Source organism: Pavona decussata, unplaced genomic scaffold (assembly GCF_977016875.1).
Source record: "Pavona decussata unplaced genomic scaffold, jaPavDecu1.1 SCAFFOLD_122, whole genome shotgun sequence".
NCBI lineage: Eukaryota > Metazoa > Cnidaria > Anthozoa > Scleractinia > Agariciidae > Pavona > Pavona decussata.
Window position 1 is genome coordinate 147,501 of NW_028145536.1, and position 19,778 is coordinate 167,278.

Below are 19,778 nucleotides of genomic sequence, written 5' to 3' on the forward strand. Positions count from 1 at the left end.
TAAAACGAAGAATTAATTAAACGATTAAGCCAAACATTGACAATATCGATTTCTCACCGTGAGGAAAACCACCACGGCCACTTTTGTAGCCGATATACTCCGACACTCAGCACAAAGTAAAGTCACTTGTGTATCGACCAACTGGTGACACCTAACTGAGCAGCATTATTCGAAAGAAGAATCCAACAGATCTCTCGTCTTCTAAGAGCACACAATCATGTCTGAAAACTTAAGCTCGACATTTCCGTACAACAGCTCATCCTCAACGGATGGACTTCCCAACAGTACTGACGAAGATTGTATTCTCGCCGACTCCAATGCAGAAAAGGTAGTCATGGTTCTTGCCTATTTCATCATTCTCCTAGTATCTCTGGTTGGAAATTCTCTTGTAATTCTGGTGTTTTACAAGAATAAGCAGCTGCGAAGATCGATCAATTATTATGTTCTCAACATGGCCGTGTCCGATCTCTTCACTCCCTTGACAATCATGCCGGTGAATATTGTACATATTATTTCAGGTTCCCCTGCCTTTATGGTCGATACTCCTTTGGTGCTTGGGAAAATCTTATGCAAGCTTTGCTACTTTCTCCCTGATGTTTCTTTGATGGTCTCCATCCAAAGCCTTCTGTTGATTTCAGTAGACAGGTTCATAGCTGTTGTCTTCCCATTGCAGATGAAACTAATCTCGTCCAAAGTGCGTTTTATCTGCATTTCTTGTACCTGGATTGTGGCCATTGCAGTTCATGCACCTTATTTTTACACTTTCAAACTGATACCCGATGGAAATTCATATAAATGCTTGAAGCGCTGGGGTGCTAACCATGATAAAATCCATTCGAGATACGTGACGGCAGTATTCATTACCTTCTACTTAGTACCAATTTTTGTGTTAGTCGTCTTGTACTGCACAATAGCTTGGTCTTTAAAACGGCGGCACAAACGAAGGAAAAGTATGTGCACAAGCTATAGATCCGGTTCACATCAAGTATCAATCAGGTTATCAGTAGCCATATTAACTGCTTATGCTTTTTGTATAGGTCCACATTCCGTCTACGTGTTTATTAGAACTTTCATGTGGCATTGGCGGGTTCCACCTATTTGCGCATTTAAAACCGTTATTCCGTTTGTTTCACGCTTCATGGCGTTTTCGTGGAGTGCCATCAATCCATGCATCTGTTTTACGTTTAATAAGAACTACCAAAACGGTCTTAAAGGAATAATTACTGCTCGATCTGGTGCCACTAACCTTCGAACGACGACAGGAACTACGACGCTTAGGAAACGTGCTACTAGTTCAGGCACTGAGCGTATCTGTCTGAGGGTCATTGAGAAGGAAGAAGAAGAAGATGAAAAACAAGACGAACAAAAGGAAGGGCAAGAGGAACTCCAAAAAGAAGGGGAAGAAGATTATCAAGAAATTACTGAAGTAAGGACAGAGCGACGATCTGACGAAGAAGAAGTACTGAAGAAGGAATGGGAGGAGGAAGGTCAGATATAGGAAGTGGAAGAAGAATGATAACAAGGAATGGTCATGTCAAGGAACTTACTAATGTGTCATATGGAGTCCTACTGGCACTGATAGATGTTTTTGTGACTTTCTTTTCGAAAAAGGTCGGCAATTTTTTTTTTCATTACGGAAGGTTATTGCGTACGAAATATTTATTTGTAATTATTTCTAAGTCGCTGCTGACAAATGCTGTTATACTAGATTGAAATATTATGTACGATGTGATACTGGCAAAGTGCATCTCGAGATGTTTTAATTTTCTACGAACGAATTAGCGTTGGTTATGAGGGTTTCGGGTATTTTGTAAGAACCAAACAAACTGTGGTCGTCGTAGCCATGGGAAAAAGAAATCCCGTAATTTGTTTTTGAGAAAAAGGAAATGAAAAATATAGCAAGGTTCCTCTTCGGTGACGTTTTAACTGAGTGTCAGTGTTGCAATTGCAACATTCTGTTTTTTTGTAAAATATTGACAGAGCTGTTCTCAGCATTCGCTGGCCGGTATTTTGGAACATGGATCTTGTAACTAGCTGGATTTTCGTTGTTTTCTTACTCTACAAATGAGAAGATGAGTTGCTCACGTGCATATAATTTAATTGCACTTTCACAATTAACATGAAAATGCCTGATTTAGGTTAGCGGGTTAGTAACTGTTGTTTTTTTTTCTAAAACCACGGACTTTTGAACCTGCAAAGTAGTAGGAAAGGTGTACAAAAGTGTTTTTATCAAACGTCGATTTAAATGAGCATTAACTGAAGCGTGATGTAGGGGCTTTAAGCAAAGTCTTCCTTTCTGGTCTAACAACAGTGTTTTACAGTCGTAAAAACATTAGGCAACATTTTCATTTGAAATTATTTGTATAGACATATGTAAATTTTGAACAAATTTCCCAGTAATTGTCACTCGACGGTCAGTGAAGGCGTCCTGCTGATCAGTGTTTTGGCGTACAGTTAAAAAAATGTAAAAAAAAAAATATCTAAGCTAAATGAGACCACTATACTGTACACCAAATCGCCCATAGAGTTTGTGGATTAATATTTTGTAGTTATTCTTTTATTGTAACAGGTATGTTTGTTTTCGTTGCGCCCGCCGCGACTAGTTGGATCGCAAGTGGATTACACCTTTTCTTTTTTCTCATTTTATTATTAGAAAGAAAGTTACTGTTTTTTTATCGTTGTTGTTGTTGCTATTACCTGGCAAAGCTCAGACAAATTTGCTGGGTTTAAGACTAAGGCCATAAAGCACTTGGCCCTCTAACACGTGAGGTAGGAGTGCGGTGGATAAGGAACAATGGCGGCGACTGCACGTATGAAACTTTATAAGGCTAAGTATCCACCGGGCGTATTCTTAGATTCGGATGCCACACATACAACAAAACAGAGCTAAACTGCGTTTTATGCAGCATGGTAGTGTTTTGTAGGGCGAGGGATACAGGTGGCGGTTTGTTGCTTTCTGGTGGGGGAGAAATTGAAAGATTAATTATAGCAGATGTCCAAGTTAATTTGGAAGTTTACTGATCGTATCTCACTACCACTTCTGACGGTACACATTGCGCTTCTATGGAAAGCAGCTTTGAGAAAGTAAAAATAGAGGCGAAACACAAGACAGTGACATTCCCGAGCTATCGGAGCTTAATGGCCCCGCTATCGGTTAGGAAACGTGATCATCAGTGTACAGAAAGAAATTGGTAATTTATTCTTTTGTAGACCAGTATTAGATTCTGACGGAGTAAATTAAATATAATCAAGTGGCAGATGTAGTCGCACTGTCATGTGGCTGCTAAGCGCAAAGTTTTGTTCTTTCGGATAGCATTATGCATGTAGATATCTAATTTTGTATTTTATTTCTAATTTACTAGTTTTGCCTTTTAAATACCAAAAGAGCGTTAAGATAATTGATTCAACCGTCCGGTTTAATAACGTTAGTAAAAGCGTAAATCCATTATCGTTTAATGGTTTTGTAATAAACGTGCAAAAATCATATCATTTGTAAACACATAAGACAAGACATGGAGACCTAATAAAATGTATGGCGAGACATTAACTATCAAGTTCTGGCTTAAAATTAAATATTTATTGAACCAAAGGCTCAAGGCACGTTGACTTATCCGATGTTCGTTTCTTTTATTATAGAAAAAATATATATTCCAAGAACTAAATGTTCAAAGTACAAAGACAGAAAATTATTATATTCTAACTAAATAACCAAAACGCGTGAGAAAATGCTTTTTAAACACGGCAAACGTGTTTTGTATTAATTTTGCTTTAAAAATATAAGGGTGCAGTCGTTTTAAGCTGTCAGAGAAAAATTCAGTTAATAAATAAATAAAATAAAGAAAACGATCACCTGAGGAAACAAGTGTGTAGACGGGTATTCATACCGGCTAACAACTTAAGTTATTCAGCGTTGAGCCTTTTATTTTTAACCCAAGTTTGGAATTCATTACAGCACAATTTGTTTGCGTGTTTTCAACGATTCAAAGACTCAGACGCGAGAAAATTATCATCTCATTTTATTTCAAATTCATGTTATGTTCTGTAGGATTCAATAGCATATAGTATCCTCATGTTTTCTCGACCCACCAAATGGCTTCGCCGACGCGGCTGATAGAGGCGAAGGCGTCCTACATTCGCTTGTGCTAATCCTTTTTATTCGTCTACATGGCCTTATTACAAAAGCAACTTTAAATTAATGTTTAGAATTCAGCAGGTCGTTGACAGTTTTAGGCCATGTCCACACGTATCCGGAAATTTTTTTTTCCGCAAATATTTTTTTGCGGATGCGAAAATTTTCGCGTCCACACGCAGCGTATTCGAATCGTTTTCAGCCGTCCACACGTATCCGATTGTATCCGGAAATTTTCTGATTTGCTCTAGTGCCCAGTTCTAAAATTCTCTCTCCATTCTTCTTCGATCATACTGCCATTGATAAAATTGTCCCACCTTGTGCTTGTCCTTCCTGGGGCCCGTTTCTCGGAAGTCCCGGTAACTTACCAGGCCCGATAAGTGATTATGGTCAAAAATGTTTCTTAACAGAAGCCAATTTTTGTTAGCTTTGAATACTAAATTTTAAATCTTATAATCCTATAAAAACATTGCTCAAGAACTATGTATGAAATCACTGCATGTAGTAGGCGAAAAAGTATTTAAAAATATACTTATCGGGCCCGGTAAGTTACCGGGTCTTTCGAGGGTCGCGTCCAGAATCGCCTTCGGTGATGGTTCGCTCTTTTTTTTGACTTTATGATGCCCACTGTTCATTGAAAACAATCTCAAAACATCCTGTCAATCTATAATGTATTGGTTGTGTAAATTTATCACAGCTGCACTTATCTGAGCGCATGATATCAAACTAGAAATAAGAGCAACTAACAAAGAAGCTACAACCTTGCTGTACGCCATGCTTGTTTATAATGCTCGCCGTGAAGACTGGATCCAAGAGAATGACGAAAGCGTATTCGAAAATTTACGGATACGACCGTCCACACGTATACGTATTCGTATCGGATAAAAAAATTTCCACTCTGGAGAGCGTTTTCAAAAATTTCCGGATACGGCCGGAAAATACGCTGGATACGTGTGGACGCAAGCCGTATTCGTAAAAAAAAATTTGCGTTTTCACAAATTTCCGGATACGTGTGGACGACGCCTTATGTGACAGCCTCGCTTCTAGCAGTTTTTTCAGGCAATATGTAAATTCCATCTGTTAAGTTAAACCATTAACCAACGGGCAAACTTTAACCTGAAAAGTGCACAACTAACGAGAGTTAACAAGAAATGTGGTTCTCTTAGTTCACTGTTGCCATAAGTTGGTCCTAATGAATAATACTTTGTTGTACATCAACTCTTGTTTTCGCCATTGTATTCCTACAACAAAATTCACTACGTAATTTTTGTATATATGTTTATTTCAGATGTTCAACTGAAAGAAATTCAAGCAAAGATCAACGATAAAAATATGATGTTTCGGCGTCTTCATGAAACAAGGAGCAAAATGTCAACTCTTGGATACCATTCGCTTTAAACTCCTCAAATGTTTCTGAATTTAGTTTAAAATTTGTATCTATGAGGTCTTCCGTGACATTTTAATGTTGACCCCCGTTATCTTGGGGAGTTGAGTGTGTTTGCTATTATACCTACGTAGTCAAACCCCGAAAATGTCTCCCTTTGGTCATGGAAAACACAGCATTACCGCAGACGGAAGTCTAAGAGAAAAAAAGGAAAATGGACTTCAAAAGAGACCTCTGTGGATTTACACAGTTGTACACGGATAAATAAATGTCTTATGGATGCTGAATTTTATGCCGAGCTTAAATGTTTCCGTTTTTGGTCAAAATTCGGCGCTTCCATTCTACAGATCCTCTTAGAAAAACCGGTGAGGGTAAAAGGCGGAAAAAGTTTGCGGAATGGTATGTGGAATGGCGTGCGGAATGGCATAATTATGCGAAATACGATTTACGTGGGAAATAAATTAACTGAAGAGCGCGTCATGTATTCGTTCCAATTTTATAAGAGCAGCAGCTTTTTTGATGCTGCGGACTCTTGCTAAATATTAATAACAAGTCAAGGATTTGATCGTCTGATTGTTGATTTCGAAGAAGTGAGGGTAAAGAAAGCGATGAAAACTGTTTATAGTTTTCGCATTCAAGGAACTATGAGTAAATCCGTAGTAAATTAAATTTCATGTTCACTTTACTCCGTGCGACTTTGGTTGACAAAAATAACGTGGCAGCGTGAAGTCTTCTTAGGACAAAGATTGATCCTTAAGGCTTTACCAAGAGCAAATAATAAACACTTTTTTTTTAAACCCTCGGTAAAAGATCAATTCTCATACCCTGTATACTCGATGATTAATTTATTATGAGCGGGAAAATGAACAACAATTTCACCAAAATGCATTTGTGATAAGAATAGTTTCACAACCTTTCAAACAACCAGTGTCGATAATTAGACACCATACTTGTCATCTGTTTTTTTGCTCTAGGGCTTTTTCGCTTTTAAATCTCATTTTAGGTTGGGACGTCTGGCACTGAAAGACCTTAATTAAAGACGGATATGTTTAGTTCGATAACGCGATAACTATAGCTTCCTGAATCGCCGTATTAAATAGCTAGGTAGCTAGCTAAGTCAGCAGCTCAACGGTGACTTGCTTACTCGTCGCTCGACGAAAATGTAAGGTGAGAGAAGGGTAGAAAATATTTTTCCCATGAGTTGTACAAATTGTAACCGTCAAAGAGTCTGATAAAATGACCGAGTTTAAATTTAAAATTTCTCACATAATAGTTTTGGCCTTGGACTGATGTTATTTCTCCAGTCTGGTGTTGCTTTTTGTCTACGCTACTCGCTGCCACGTTCTTTTTGTCAACTAGAAATTTAATTTATTCTTAGTTCCTTGAATGCGAAACTTCATCGATTTCTTCACTGTCACTTTCTAACCAGCGATCAGACATGTTCTATCCCAGGCGTATATTTTCTAATCCTCGATCTGTTGTTTGGTTGTTTAATAGTCCGCAACATCGAAAAAACTGCTGCTCTTATAAAATAGGACGCGCTCTTCAGTTAATTTATTCCCCGCGTAAATCGTATTTCGCATAATTATGCCATTCCGCACGCCATTCCATATACCATTCCGCAAACTCTTTCCTCCTTTTACCCTCACCGTAGAAAAACCACGGAAAATGACCTTATCGCTTGTTTTCATACAAGTAGATAAACTTCCTCAGTGTCCTCTAAGAAATTTTTATTAGTCTTTTTCGGCAAAGAACACGGAACACAGTTGTCGGATTAAGTTCAACTTTCGGGCCCTCAGTCAAAATTTTTGCGCCTCCAGTATACAGGTCCACTTAGAAAAGCCACGCAAAATGACTTTATTGCTTGGGTTTATACAGGAAGAGGAACTTCCTCTGTTCCCAAAGAAATATTTCTTAGTGTGTTTCGACAAAAATATGTGTTTTTTTTTTTTTAAATATATGCAGACCTTTCACTGCCCCGTCTCGCAGATGTTAAATGGACCATCAACAAACCTCAACATAATAAACATCTACCATAGCCTATACTCTGAGAGTAGTATGTTAAAACAAAGAATTCGAATAACCGCAATTAAGCCAAACAAAAGAAAATGTGAAAGTCATGTTCTGACACAACACCAAATTGAAAATGTCATTGAAAGACATCTTCAGTAAATTTTAACCGCTATAATGTTTAGTCAATGATATTAATTTTCCGCCGTCGATAAAACCAAAACCCCACGGTCCGTTTTGTCGCCGATATACTCTGAAAGTCAGCACAAAGTAAAGTCACTTGTTTATCTGCTAACTGGTGAAACAAAACTGAGCACTGTTATTCAAGCGAGGAATTCGTCAGATCTCTCGTCGTCAAAGAGCAAGTAACACAATCATGTCGGAAAACTCGAGCTCGACATTGCCGTTCAACAACTCATCTACAACGAGTGGAGCTCCCAACAGTACCGACGAAAGTTGCATTTTCGCAGACTCCAAGACAGAAACGGTACTTATGGTCCTGGGCTATTTCACTATTCTCCTTGTATCTCTGGTCGGAAATGCCCTTGTAGTCTTTGTCATCTGCAAAAACAAGCAACTGCGAAGGTCGATGAATTATTATGTTCTCAACATGGCCGTGTCCGATCTCTTCACTCCCTTGACAATCATGCCGGTGAATATTGTACGTATTATTTCAGGTTCCGCTGCCTTTATGGTCGATACCCCTTTGGTGCTTGGGAACATCTTATGCAAGATTTGCTACTTTCTCCCTGATGTTTCTTTGATGGTCTCCATCCAAAGCCTTCTGTTGATTTCAGTAGACAGGTTCATAGTTGCATGTTGTCTTCCCGTTGCAGATAAAACTAATCTCGTCCAAAGTCCGTTTTATCTGCATTTCTTGTACCTGGATTATAGCCATTGCTGTTCATGCACCTTACTTTTACACTTTCAAACTGATATCCGATGGAAATTCATATTATTGCTTGCAGCGCTGGGGTGCTAACGATGTGGAAATTCACAAGAGATATCTCACGTGGGGGGGGGGGGGGGGGGACAGGGGGGCGGGAGCCCGGGAGAATAGGGGGCGGGAGGGGTACGGGAGACGGGAGAGGAAAGGGCGGGAGGCGGGAGTTCTAAGAGGACGGGAAGCGGGAGAGCAATACAAAACGGTGAATTTCTTTACTTATTAATGCGTTAGAAAAAAAAAAAAAGAACTCCATTTAACGTCCTCTGAGGCTTTACACAATATTTTATTTCCCAGCACACGAAAATTCGTGCTCAGGCGATAAACAGGGTTACTTCCGGTGAAATTGTAAACCCTTTCATGGTGTTACGTCATAGCTCATGAAATGTCAAGCGTGGCATGTGTACACATGTGTGAGTGCCGCGCAAGTTGTTAGAAGTCTCAAAAGAAGTGAGCAAGGCGAGCAAGTACGCGTCTTGTAAATTTAGTATCAGAGATATAAAAAAAATTCAATTTCGTCAAAGACCATTTTAGTTCTTAGTATTTTTCAGTACGGTAGTGAGAAATCTGGGGCACGGGCGACCTTCTTGGGAGTTAGCTCCCAATGACCGTCAATCGGACCGTAGTAATAAAGATTTTGCTGTTTGGTGTTTGGGAATTTGCGAACGGAATGCTGTTTCAATGAGCACGTGGAGAGTGTGGAGTGGTTCGTTTCACGACCCCGTTTTTCGTTTTGGACAAGGCAAAATCGATTCCTATTACAATAGGCAGCTAAACAGCATGGGAAGCAATCAGGAACGACTTTATAGAAAAGAGGAGTAGGATTAGGAGTAGGAGGAGATCCGTGCAGCCTCCCCGGCACATTGATGAAGACTTTTTTTTGATGAACAGTTTGTCCGGCTTAATTTCGGACGCTTTTTGCATTTAATGCAGTAATTCTTTCCTCAGAGCAGTAGCAACGAGCTTAGAATTCACCACCAGTAATTAACCCAGAGATTAAACCTTGGATTGAAAGTAGATCCTAAAATTTCATTTTACCCAGTTTCCTAAACTAAAAGCATTTTTTTCACGCAGTTTTAGGGACTAAGGATATCGAGAAAGATATCAAGATAACTGAATTAGTGTATCAAGTAAACGTGATGGATCCGCAATAAGGCGCCGAGAATTAGGCAGACGCACCGAACTCTAACTGGGGCTTTTGGCTGCCAGCTCGCCATGTCCTACTTCCCTATTTGAACTACATGATCCCAACAAATGAATAATTAAGAAATGCAACACTGCACGATGGACAAGACTGTTGTCACTGAAAGAATGGTTAAACCGTCAAACAAGACGAACATGTTAGTCAAAAATTAAATACAAACAGTGGTGATACTTGCGCATTTTAGCTTGACCTAGCATATGAAACGTCAAGTTACATAAAATGCGCAAGTTTATTATGTCTGTCACCGCTGCTTGTATTTTAAGTCTGATCAAGCTACGATGGGCCACGAACAAAAGTCTTTATGTTAGTCAAAACTTCATTAAGTCAGAGTACAAAACCTATCAATAGTGTTAACGTTAATCATAATATATACAGTAAAAAAATGAATAATGAAAGGCCTACGAATGGTACGTCCTGGTACAGCTTTATGACTAATACGGGTTTTGAAGCCTTCTAATTTACTCGGGGACGGGAGAAACGCGAAAAAGGGCGGGAGGTGGGAGGCAAAGGTACGGGAGGCGGGAGGTTCTGACCCCCCTGTCCCCCCCACTCTCACGGCAGTATTCGTTACTTTCTATCTGGTACCAATGTGTGTCTTCGCCATCTTGTACTGCACAATAGCTTGGACTTTGAAATGGAGGCACAAACAAAGGAAAAGTATGTCCATAAGCGGTCGATCCGGTTCATATCAAAAGAATACACGCATTATCCGTTTATCAGTAGCCATACTAACAGCCTATGCTGTATGTATAAGTCCAATGTTTGTCTTAATCTTTATTAGAATTTTCTTGTGGCATTGGCGGAATCCACCCATCTGCGCATTTCAAACCGTGATTCCGTTTGTTTCACTCTTCATGGTGTATTCGTGGAGTGCCATCAACCCATGCATCTGTTTTTCTTTTAGTAAGAACTACCGAAACGGTCTTAAAGAAACAAGACGCAAATGTGCGTGAACTTGGGCTTCCTTCCTGGCATATCCAGCTGTAAACGCCAGAACGTTGACATGATAAAATCTCAGTTGTCATTTGTCGATTGTTTTACAGCATAGTACAAGCAAGTACATTGTAAGCAATGTATATTCCTGGTCTAAATTTTACCCTCTGTCAGTTTTTTACGCCCGGTCTGTAGTATGCGTTTTACACTGACCAATTAAGTAATAAATTTTAGAATCTAATAAAGGTTCTGACAGTAAAATCCGAGCTTTCAACCTATGTGTGCATCTATCTGGCCAACAGGATTTAGCAAAGTGGGCAGGGATATCTTGTGTTGGCTTCATCCTCCCCTCGCAAAAGTTTTTGTTTTTTGAAATAAGGGAATTCTGATTGAAATTGGTGTTTCGTGGAAATTTCTGTTTGTCAGTATCTTTAACCCATCAATCGATGAAATTTGTCCTCGCGTCACATAGGCAAAATTTGATCCGTCTCCAGTGCATGCGTTTGTTTACGCAAGATTACGCAGTTGTCACGTTTTGGCAATTGAAATAGAGAGAAAAACAGACAGAACGCTTTCCTAAAGGAAAAATTTATTCAAAAAAGTCTTTCTTTACGTCTAAGAAAGAAACGCCTATAATTCTAAATGCGAGACGAGAGACGCGAAAGCGATTTGAAGGAACTATCAGTCCATTTCAAAGCAAATTTATCAACCCGTGCGTGGCACGTTTTTCAAATTTTCGCTTCAACTGTTCAGAATATAAAGAATCGGTCAATTAGAATAGTATTTCAATACAAATTCACGATCAAACCTGTAATTTTTCAGCCGTTGAATTCCCAGAAGTACTAAAAAATTTTGTAGAAGGTCCATGGCCTGAATAAGGATTTGAGATGTCCGCGCTCCGCTAACTCGTCGCCTGGATAAAACAACAATTTGTACTCGAAGCACAGTTTCCTCGCCGTTATTTCTCGGATTTCCGCTATCGAAACTGTTGACTATTTCTAAGTAGTTCCTCTTTCGATGTACCATTTCGAAAAGTTGTGTTTTCCTTCGGAAAACGCGAAAATCGTCGAGTAAAAAATGGCCGACCCATGCAAACCCATGCAGCGATGAGCAGCGACAAGATTACCTGCGCATGCGTTTTAAGGCCCAGACGGCGATTTGTGACTGAATGAGGAAAAAAAAAAAAAAAAAAAAGCGAAGGGCAATTTTCAACTTAGTCTCCCTTTGGGAAGCCCAAGTAATAATCAAACATTATGGAACTATAATGTTATTTATGTCGCGACATGATGCCCACGTGATAATCCGTTGCCGTCATCGGTGCTAGGTACGTCTAACCAATGAGGTGTTAGGGCGGTTCCGACTAGGTTTATAGTCGAGATTCCTTGTCAAAAGCGGCCTTCCTTCCCTTGCCATCAGAGTGTTCATATCAAGAGAGAAGTTTTTTCCCCACATACCTATTCAGGCAAGTTATCACTTTGAATATTCTTGTTTGTCGTAGCATTTCCCCTGTTCTAGGCATTGGTGTCGCTCTCGAGTAGTTTCTTTTTGATTCTTCGCGAAATGGCTCAAACACGTGTTTTAATCCTCGGGCATTCTTTTATCCACCGCCTCCGGTCGTTTCTTCTTTCAAAGTATAGTCTTGCTTTTCTGACCAATTTTCACTTGAGTGATGATCTCGTCATCAGATGGCAAGGGACCGGAGGGAGAACAGTAGCTAAGACTGTTCAGTACGACCTGGGTGTTGTTGAGTCTTTTGCCCCTCCTACGTAATTTTACAGCTCGGGACCAATGACTTAGTTTGCCTTTCTGCCGTTGAGACTGGTTCCGCGATCGAGGACCTTACTCGGTTGCTGTTTGAGTCTTACGGTGTTCAATTTATATGTGTCTGTCAGACGATTTATCGCGAGAATACTCCATCATTTAATACTCAAGATAACATTTTAACTCAATATTTAAAAGTAGTGTTAGAGCCGATTCCCTATGTCTTATATTGGCGCCATCGGGGGTTTTGGAATTGCAAATCCCGTTTTCTTGCTCGCGATGGTATTCATTTAACTAAGTTTACTAAGTTAGGGCAATACAATATTTTTCGCAGTCTGAGAGGGGCAGTATTGAGATGTTTGAGGGCCGTCGCGCCTTCATGATTAGATGGACTTTGAAAGATACCTGCCAGTTCCCATTTTATTTGTTTACCAAGCCGTTTTTTATTTTGTGATTGTTCATAAGCTCTTGTTTATTTATTTACTAGGTAATTGCCAGTCTTCTTTCAAGGCTCACTGGGTCCCTTGGACCATGTTGGTCACGGTATTTTTACCGTGCTTTTCACGGCTTTGGTTATTTTGTTTTTGTGCTTTCACTTTGCCACATGAGTGTACAACCCACTTGATCGCCCCTTTGGGGTGTGTCCTTTGCACTCGGCTCTGTGACATTGCACTGTGTTATGGCTGGAACTTGGCATTTTTGTTTCTGCTATGGTTTTTTCATTGTTTGTTTAAACCTTGTGTCATACTCGACCTGGTTGGGTCGGCATTTTGTTTTATTAATCTCGTACTGCCCTGATCACACTGTCTCTCTGGAACTTACAATTGGCGAGGAATGTTATTGAACTCGACATCTGTTTCCTTAGACAATAGATCAGTAATTTATTGGCCGGAACACTGTCGCAAGGTGTTTCCTGCCTGGCTCCTGTCTTATCTCCATTCTATATTCAGTTTTTTTGTAAGTAATGCCTCCTAGAAAGCGTGCCGCGTCAAACTCTACAGCCACTCGTTCCACACGGGGTAAACGGCCGAGATTATCTGAACTGCGTGAAGTTAGCGCCGATACACATGCATCTACCCAACATGTCCCAACGCCAGCACCACCGGGCAACCCAGGTATGGTGTCCATTGACGTCAATGCCTTATCCACCACCATATCAACCGTGGTCGCGCAAGCAGTACAGTCCGCACTGTCCCAGGACAACATTGCGGCTCTCTTGACGCCCAGGAGCACTGGCGGGCTTGACTGTATTGAGCCAGCTGTTGTCACTGCAACCGACGCCATTGTCGTGGACAGTAGTTCATCCGAAGGTACAGGAGGCGTTCCTTATCAAGCGGGTTGTTCGGATCCTCAACCGCGACAGGTTTTTACCAGTATAGCTGTCGGTTTAACTTCGCGGGTGGGTGCGAAATTGAAAGGGAAAATTTGGGCTAACGAGTATGTTGATTTTGGGTCTCTCTTGTTCTCTTCCCCCCGGAACGAAGGAAAATACTCGTTGTCAATGACTCCTTCCCCTGGGTTATCGAATCAACCCCAACTCACCCTTGAGCCATCCCATCCTACCAAGCGCATTCAAAATATCCAACAATGGTTGTCCGCATTTAATATCTTTGTTTCGGTTTATACGGAGCGATTCAAAGATGAAACACCCCAACTCATGAAATACTGCGAAGTGGTGCGCGACTTAGAACTAAAGTCGGGTGATTGGCTTTGGTATGATGAACAGTTTCGTTATATCAGGCAGTCTGACCCTGAAAAGTTCCCCTGGGGTCAAATTCACTGGGAATTGTGGCTCCGGGCGTCCTCTAATTTTCGTAGACAACAGCCGTCCACCAACAAGCCGCAAACGCAAACTCGTCAGCGTTTTCGCCAGCCCTTCTTCCCAAAAGGTACTTGCTGGGCATTTCAGGCCGGCAAACAATGCTCCGGGTGTCAGTTCGAGCATGTTTGCTACAAATGCGGTGCTAAACACCCGGGAAGCCAATGTTCCGTTCGGGCAAATCAAACCCGTTTTGGCGGTGTCGGAAATAAGGGAAAGGGAGGCGCAACTCAAGTTTCGGGCTCTCCACAGCCCACCAGTCACCCCAATAAAAGTGGACCGGCTTGAATCTTCCCTACACCAAGGGTATGACTCGGTTCTAAGCAAATACCTCATTGACGGTTTTCGTTTTGGTTTTCGTATACATTTTGTTGGTGAACGGCTTTCGTGTGAATCTTCTAATCTTAAGAGTGCTTTAAACCAACCGGATATCACTGAGACTAAATTACGCAAGGAATGTGCAGCAGGAAGAATAGTAGGGCCTTTTGCAACCCCGCCGTTTCGCAACTTTCCTACTTCCCCGCTTGGCCTAGTCCCTAAAAAAGATCCAAAAGAGTTTCGTTTAATACACCATTTGTCTTACCCAGACGGATCTTCCGATAATGATTTCATTCCTGACTCTTGCTCTACGGTCAAATACGCATCTGTTCGGGATGCTTCAAAATCCATTAAGTGCATAGGGCGCGGTTGTTTTATGGCCAAAACGGATATCAAATCGGCTTTTCGTATCATTCCTATTCATCCTGCTGACTATTCGTTATTGGGTATCAAATGGGACAACATGTACTATTTTGATAGATGCTTGGCTATGGGACTCCGTTCCACTTGCGCTATTTTTGAAGCTTTTTCTACGTCTCTCGAGTGGATATCTGTCCACCTTCTCGGTGCTCGTTCCGTCTTGCACATTTTGGACGATTTTCTGTTTATCGCGCCAACAAAAGATCAATGCGAGCGCGACCTAACAAATTTTGTTTCACTGTGTAATCATCTGGGTGTTCCCCTCGCCCCTGAGAAAACCGTCGGGCCGAACACGGTTTTGCAATTCGCGGGTATTACGTTGGATTCCGTGCGGATGGAGGCACGTCTTCCAGAGGAGAAGCTTCAAAAATGTCGCAGTTTGTTGACCGAGTTTCTTTCGCGTCAGTCCGTTTGTTTAAAGGAGCTCCAATCTTTAATCGGCTTATTAAATTTTACATGTCTCGTTGTTGTGCCCGGCCGTGCTTTCCTACGTCGATTAATCGATCTTACAAAAGGCGTATCTAAACCTCATTATCATATTCGCATCTCACAGGGTGCTAGACTAGACCTTGACCTGTGGCTTCGGTTTTTAAGCGACTTTAACGGCAGATCGTTTTTTCTAGATGATATTTGGGAAACGTCGCACACTCTTCAACTTTATACCGATTCCGCTGGTTCTATAGGTTTTGGGGCGGTATTTAATACCTACCTACTGGTTTCACGGCTTATGGCCGACAACTTGGCATGGTTATAATATCGCTGTCTTAGAACTCTTTCCCATCGTTATCGCTGTTCACATTTGGGGGGCGTGCATGGCTGATAAAAGTGTCATCTTTTTCAGTGACAATGCCGCTGTTGTTGATATCATTAATAAGCAATCGTCTAAAGATAAGGCAATCATGGTTCTCCTTAGGGATTTAGTCTTAAGCTGTCTTAAACATAACATTTTATTCCAAGCCCGCCATATTCCTGGGTTTATCAATTGTCGTGCCGATTATCTTTCACGTTCTCAGGTCACGAAGTTCAAGGAAATATCACCGGATGCGGACAAATTTCCAATTCACGTGCCCGAGAACCTAATGCCGAAGAGTTGGTTTCTAATTTGAGCTACCTGCTAAGTGCAGCGTTGACAGACGGATCTCGGCGGCTTTACCAGCGCGCGTGGGTGGTTTTTCGCCAATTTCATGCTCAATTTTATGGCTCCGCGCAACTTACATTGCCGCTGCAACCAACTTGTATTCCGCTTTTCATTTCCTATCTTTCATTTAGAAAGTTATCTTTTTCAACGATCACCTCGTATCTTTCGACCATTTCCTATGTCCACAAACTTAGAGGTTTTCCTGACCCGACCAAATCATTTTTGATACAAAAGTTGTTGACAGCTTTAAGCCGCCAACGATCTGCCGATGTCCGTCTCCCTGTCACACGGCCAGTACTGCACGAGCTTATTCGTTCTCTTAGCTTTACTAACTCTTCGGCATTCCAACGTTCCCTCTTCGCGGCGATGTTTCTTGTGGCATTTTACGGTCTTTTTCGGATCGGTGAACTGGCTACCAAGAGCACGCGTCTTGCGTCGGCAGTAGTCCAATTTAATAATTTAACTTTTCACACTCGGAATGGTCACGAACAGCTGGCTAAAATTACTATTTCAACATATAAGCATAACGCCAGCAATAGACCCTTCGACATTTTGATTGCGCGAGACGATTCTCACCCCTTTTGCCCAGTTGAAACCCTTCTTAAGTATTGTAAGGTTCGTGGAGATCGCCCAGGTCCACTTTTCTGTCACGCTGATAACTCTCCTATTTCTGTCCACCAGTTTAACAGCGAACTCCAACGGTGTTTAACTTATTGCGGCCTTGACATCAGTAGGTACAAGAGCCATAGTTTTCGCATTGGCGGTGCTTGCCATACTGCTGATAAAGGTTATTCCGATGCGCAGATACGCGCTCTTGGTCGCTGGAAATCGGATGCTTTCAAAGTTTATTTGAGGTCTGTCGTACTTCACGCTAACTAATGTCAAGCGTACTTTTATCTTTCATAGCTTGTTTTTAAAATAGTACAAAAGGTGACTTCAACATAGTTCAGACAGGGGCTGCTAGTCACTGGGGATTTCCCCCTTCAGTCATTCATGCTATTTTATGGCCTATTTAGGTGCGACCAACGGAGTTCAGTCACGGGCTGCTCCATCGCTGTTTCCGTACCTCTATCTTAATTTTTGTATTTGAAATCCTTATAAGTAGATCCGTTTAGGTGGCGTGCCCGCCAGCCAAGTGGGTCAGACAATTGGGCTGTCATTTGGTCGGCATCGGCACTTTTTCACTCTTTGCAATACTACAATGACAGTGTTTATCTTAGGCGCGACGATGACCAGTCACTGCTATACTGATTTTCTTAATTTACTTAAGTTAATTTATTTTTCGTTTGTTCCTTTCACGATTTGTTTCCGGACGCTCATTGTGGCCGTTCAGACATGGGCTGCGGCTCCTCTGTGTTGTCATTTCTTTTTCTATTGTTCTCCATTAAGCGATGATTTGCTTTTGGCTGCGTTCCTCACAGTCGTCATTTTTGTTCAGAGAACGTGCACTCTGTGTTTTCGGTCAGTTTATATCGTTTAGTTTTCCTGTGGGGCTCAGCCACAGTGGGTGGCTTGTGGCGTTGTTTTTCGCCCCACGTTTGTTAACTAAGTTTAACCGTTTACATTTATTGCGGTGTTGTCAGCTTTAGCCTTAATTCAATTAAACCTGCCACATCCGTGGCCAGATTCATCCAACACAGTTGTGTGGCTTTATGCTCTATGCTCCTCGGTTCCGTGGAACTTACCACAGTAATTTACCACAGAGCGCACGTTTGACATTAAGCCGGTCTAACAGGCAAATGTCGCGATATAAAATTACTGCCCGAGCTGGTACCAGTAGTCTTCGAATGACGACAGGAATTACCAGTCTCAGGAAACGTGCTACTAGCTCTAGGTCTGAGCGTATCTGTCTGAGGGTCATTGAACAAGACCAAGGAGATGAAATAGAAGACGAACAAAAGGGAGGGGAAGAGCAAGTATGAGACGGAAGGAAAGGAGAAAATGATCAAGAATACAAAAGTGGACGGGAAGACGATGGCGAGGAAGAAGAACTGGAGAAGTGCCCCCACATTAGCAGCAAAAGGAGGAGAAGGCGGAGGAGTGCAAATGATAACAAAGAAAGAATATGTCAATTACGGAGACTTCCTAACCTAAAAACTGACTTTGCTGACTCTGTATTCGGAGGATCTGTAAATGACATTAGGGACAACTTATATTAACTGGCCGAAAATGGAAGAGACGAGAGATTTCAATTCCGTTAAGTTCAATTTCAAAGACTTTCAAGTTACCCGTATAATGCCTTCAAACGTATGTCTACTTACAGTCTGCCAGTTGAGAGATTCGCCCTGCTGATGACTGATAAGACTTCATATGTTGCGTTATAAAAGGGACTCATCAGCATGTTGTGTATCATTTATTTAATATCCACCCTAAACGTGACTGCTCATCTTCAACACTAAGTTGTTGTCTTTGTTTGTTTGTTTTTTTTTTTTTCAGCACGAAACTTGTTGGAAACCTAAAACGGCGCATTGATTATGTAAATATTCATTACCTCGTATTCGCTGAAGTTTATACTGTCCCCAGTGTATGGAAACCTGCATATCACACAAAAACTCTGTGAAATCGTACTAAATGATGGCCTTTCTGTAATAGCTAAACACTGCGGGAAACAGACCGGTTATATTGTGAATACAGTTAGCAAATGCATTTTATTCATTTTATTTTTTCCATTTTCCTTTTTACTCTTTCCAGTGTAAAGACGGCTGAAAAAGATTAGGTTATCGACATGACAGGAATTGTGTTAGAGCATACAGAGTGTGACTCATAAAAAAACCGGCTGAAGGCGTTTCTGCATTAAGGTTTAGATCATCCGCAGGGATGCGTCGCGGTTCTGTTTAGTTTCAGCAGTTTCCGTTTTGTGAAATCCCAGGTGAATGGGTTCACAAGTCTGTACCAATTACTATCAGTAGGTGAAGGGTTTATGGTGTTTGAATAGGAGGGTAGTTGTTTGTGAAAATTAAAATAATTATTAGTAAAAATGTTGTTGTTTATAGTGGGTACGTTAAAGGAATGACCTCTGCAGCGCAGCAAATCTCAAGCTCCATTTTACATGTATAAACATGTATAAACATAAATGGAAAAATTAATATTTGGCACAGCTGTTCCATTGTTAGCTCTCAGAGAAAGCCGTACCAATGCGTTTCGGTGCGCTGGAGGAACGCACCGAGGCATTCATGTCCGGATAATCTTCGTTGTTTTTTTTAAAAGCATTAAAATGCTTTTAAGCCATTGCTCCTACTAGTCAATTAAACAACTCAACAATAGTATCTATGGGGAAATGGGGGTAAGGGACGAAGTACCCCAATATAGTGGCTATGTCACTTATAACCCTCTTTTAGGGGTCGGAATCCCTACTGTGCTTTATGAGAGGTGACATTTCTCTCCAGGATATAACCCATCGCCTCCCCCCCCCCCCCTCCCCCCCTCCGCCTAACCGGTTATTAAGAGAGAGGTGATAATCCTACGTAGGGGGTGATAATTCCCAAAGTTACCAAGACAGAGGTGATTTAAGCAATTCTCGGTTTTCACTGTCACGCCATTGGAAAAAAAAATCGAAACCATTCCATGAATGAAGTCAAGAAATTGACATGGTATAGAGGATAAATAAATAAGGCATCTGTCCAAGTGTCAGGTCTGTGCGGCATTCCGTACTCGAGTTATTTGACAAAATGTTCCACATAAATTTATAGAGCTTAGTATGGAGACGCCATGTTTGTGTC

The 19,778-nt window shown here is 41.2% G+C and overlaps 3 protein-coding genes and 1 pseudogene across 3 annotated transcripts; all 4 read left to right on the plus strand.

Annotated features, from left to right (window-relative positions):
- Positions 1–303: 303 nt before the first annotated feature.
- Positions 304–2,088, plus strand: LOC146469485 (neuropeptide FF receptor 2-like). The gene has a single exon (XM_085123100.1). The coding sequence runs from the start codon at positions 335–337 to the stop codon at positions 1,496–1,498; it is 1,164 nt and encodes a 387-aa protein (XP_084979226.1). The 5' UTR covers positions 304–334; the 3' UTR covers positions 1,499–2,088.
- Positions 2,089–7,899: 5,811 nt separating this feature from the next.
- Positions 7,900–10,623, plus strand: LOC146469486 (neuropeptide FF receptor 2-like; annotated as a pseudogene).
- A 1,225-nt stretch (positions 10,624–11,848) lies between these two features.
- LOC146469487 (uncharacterized) lies at positions 11,849–14,732 on the plus strand. The gene has a single exon (XM_085123124.1). The coding sequence runs from the start codon at positions 13,329–13,331 to the stop codon at positions 14,469–14,471; it is 1,143 nt and encodes a 380-aa protein (XP_084979250.1). The 5' UTR covers positions 11,849–13,328; the 3' UTR covers positions 14,472–14,732.
- A 558-nt stretch (positions 14,733–15,290) lies between these two features.
- Positions 15,291–17,807, plus strand: LOC146469488 (uncharacterized). Its single transcript, XM_085123111.1, has 2 exons — positions 15,291–15,298; positions 15,879–17,807. Exons 1-2 carry the CDS (start codon positions 15,291–15,293, stop codon positions 16,936–16,938), a joined length of 1,068 nt encoding a protein of 355 aa, XP_084979237.1. The 3' UTR covers positions 16,939–17,807.
- The last annotated feature ends 1,971 nt before the right edge of the window (positions 17,808–19,778 follow it).

Coding starts and splice junctions, on each gene's coding strand:
- LOC146469487 (XM_085123124.1), top strand. CDS start 13,329: ATGCCTCCTAGAAAGCGTGCCGCGTCAAACTCTACAGCCACTCGTTCC.
- LOC146469485 (XM_085123100.1), top strand. CDS start 335: ATGGTTCTTGCCTATTTCATCATTCTCCTAGTATCTCTGGTTGGAAAT.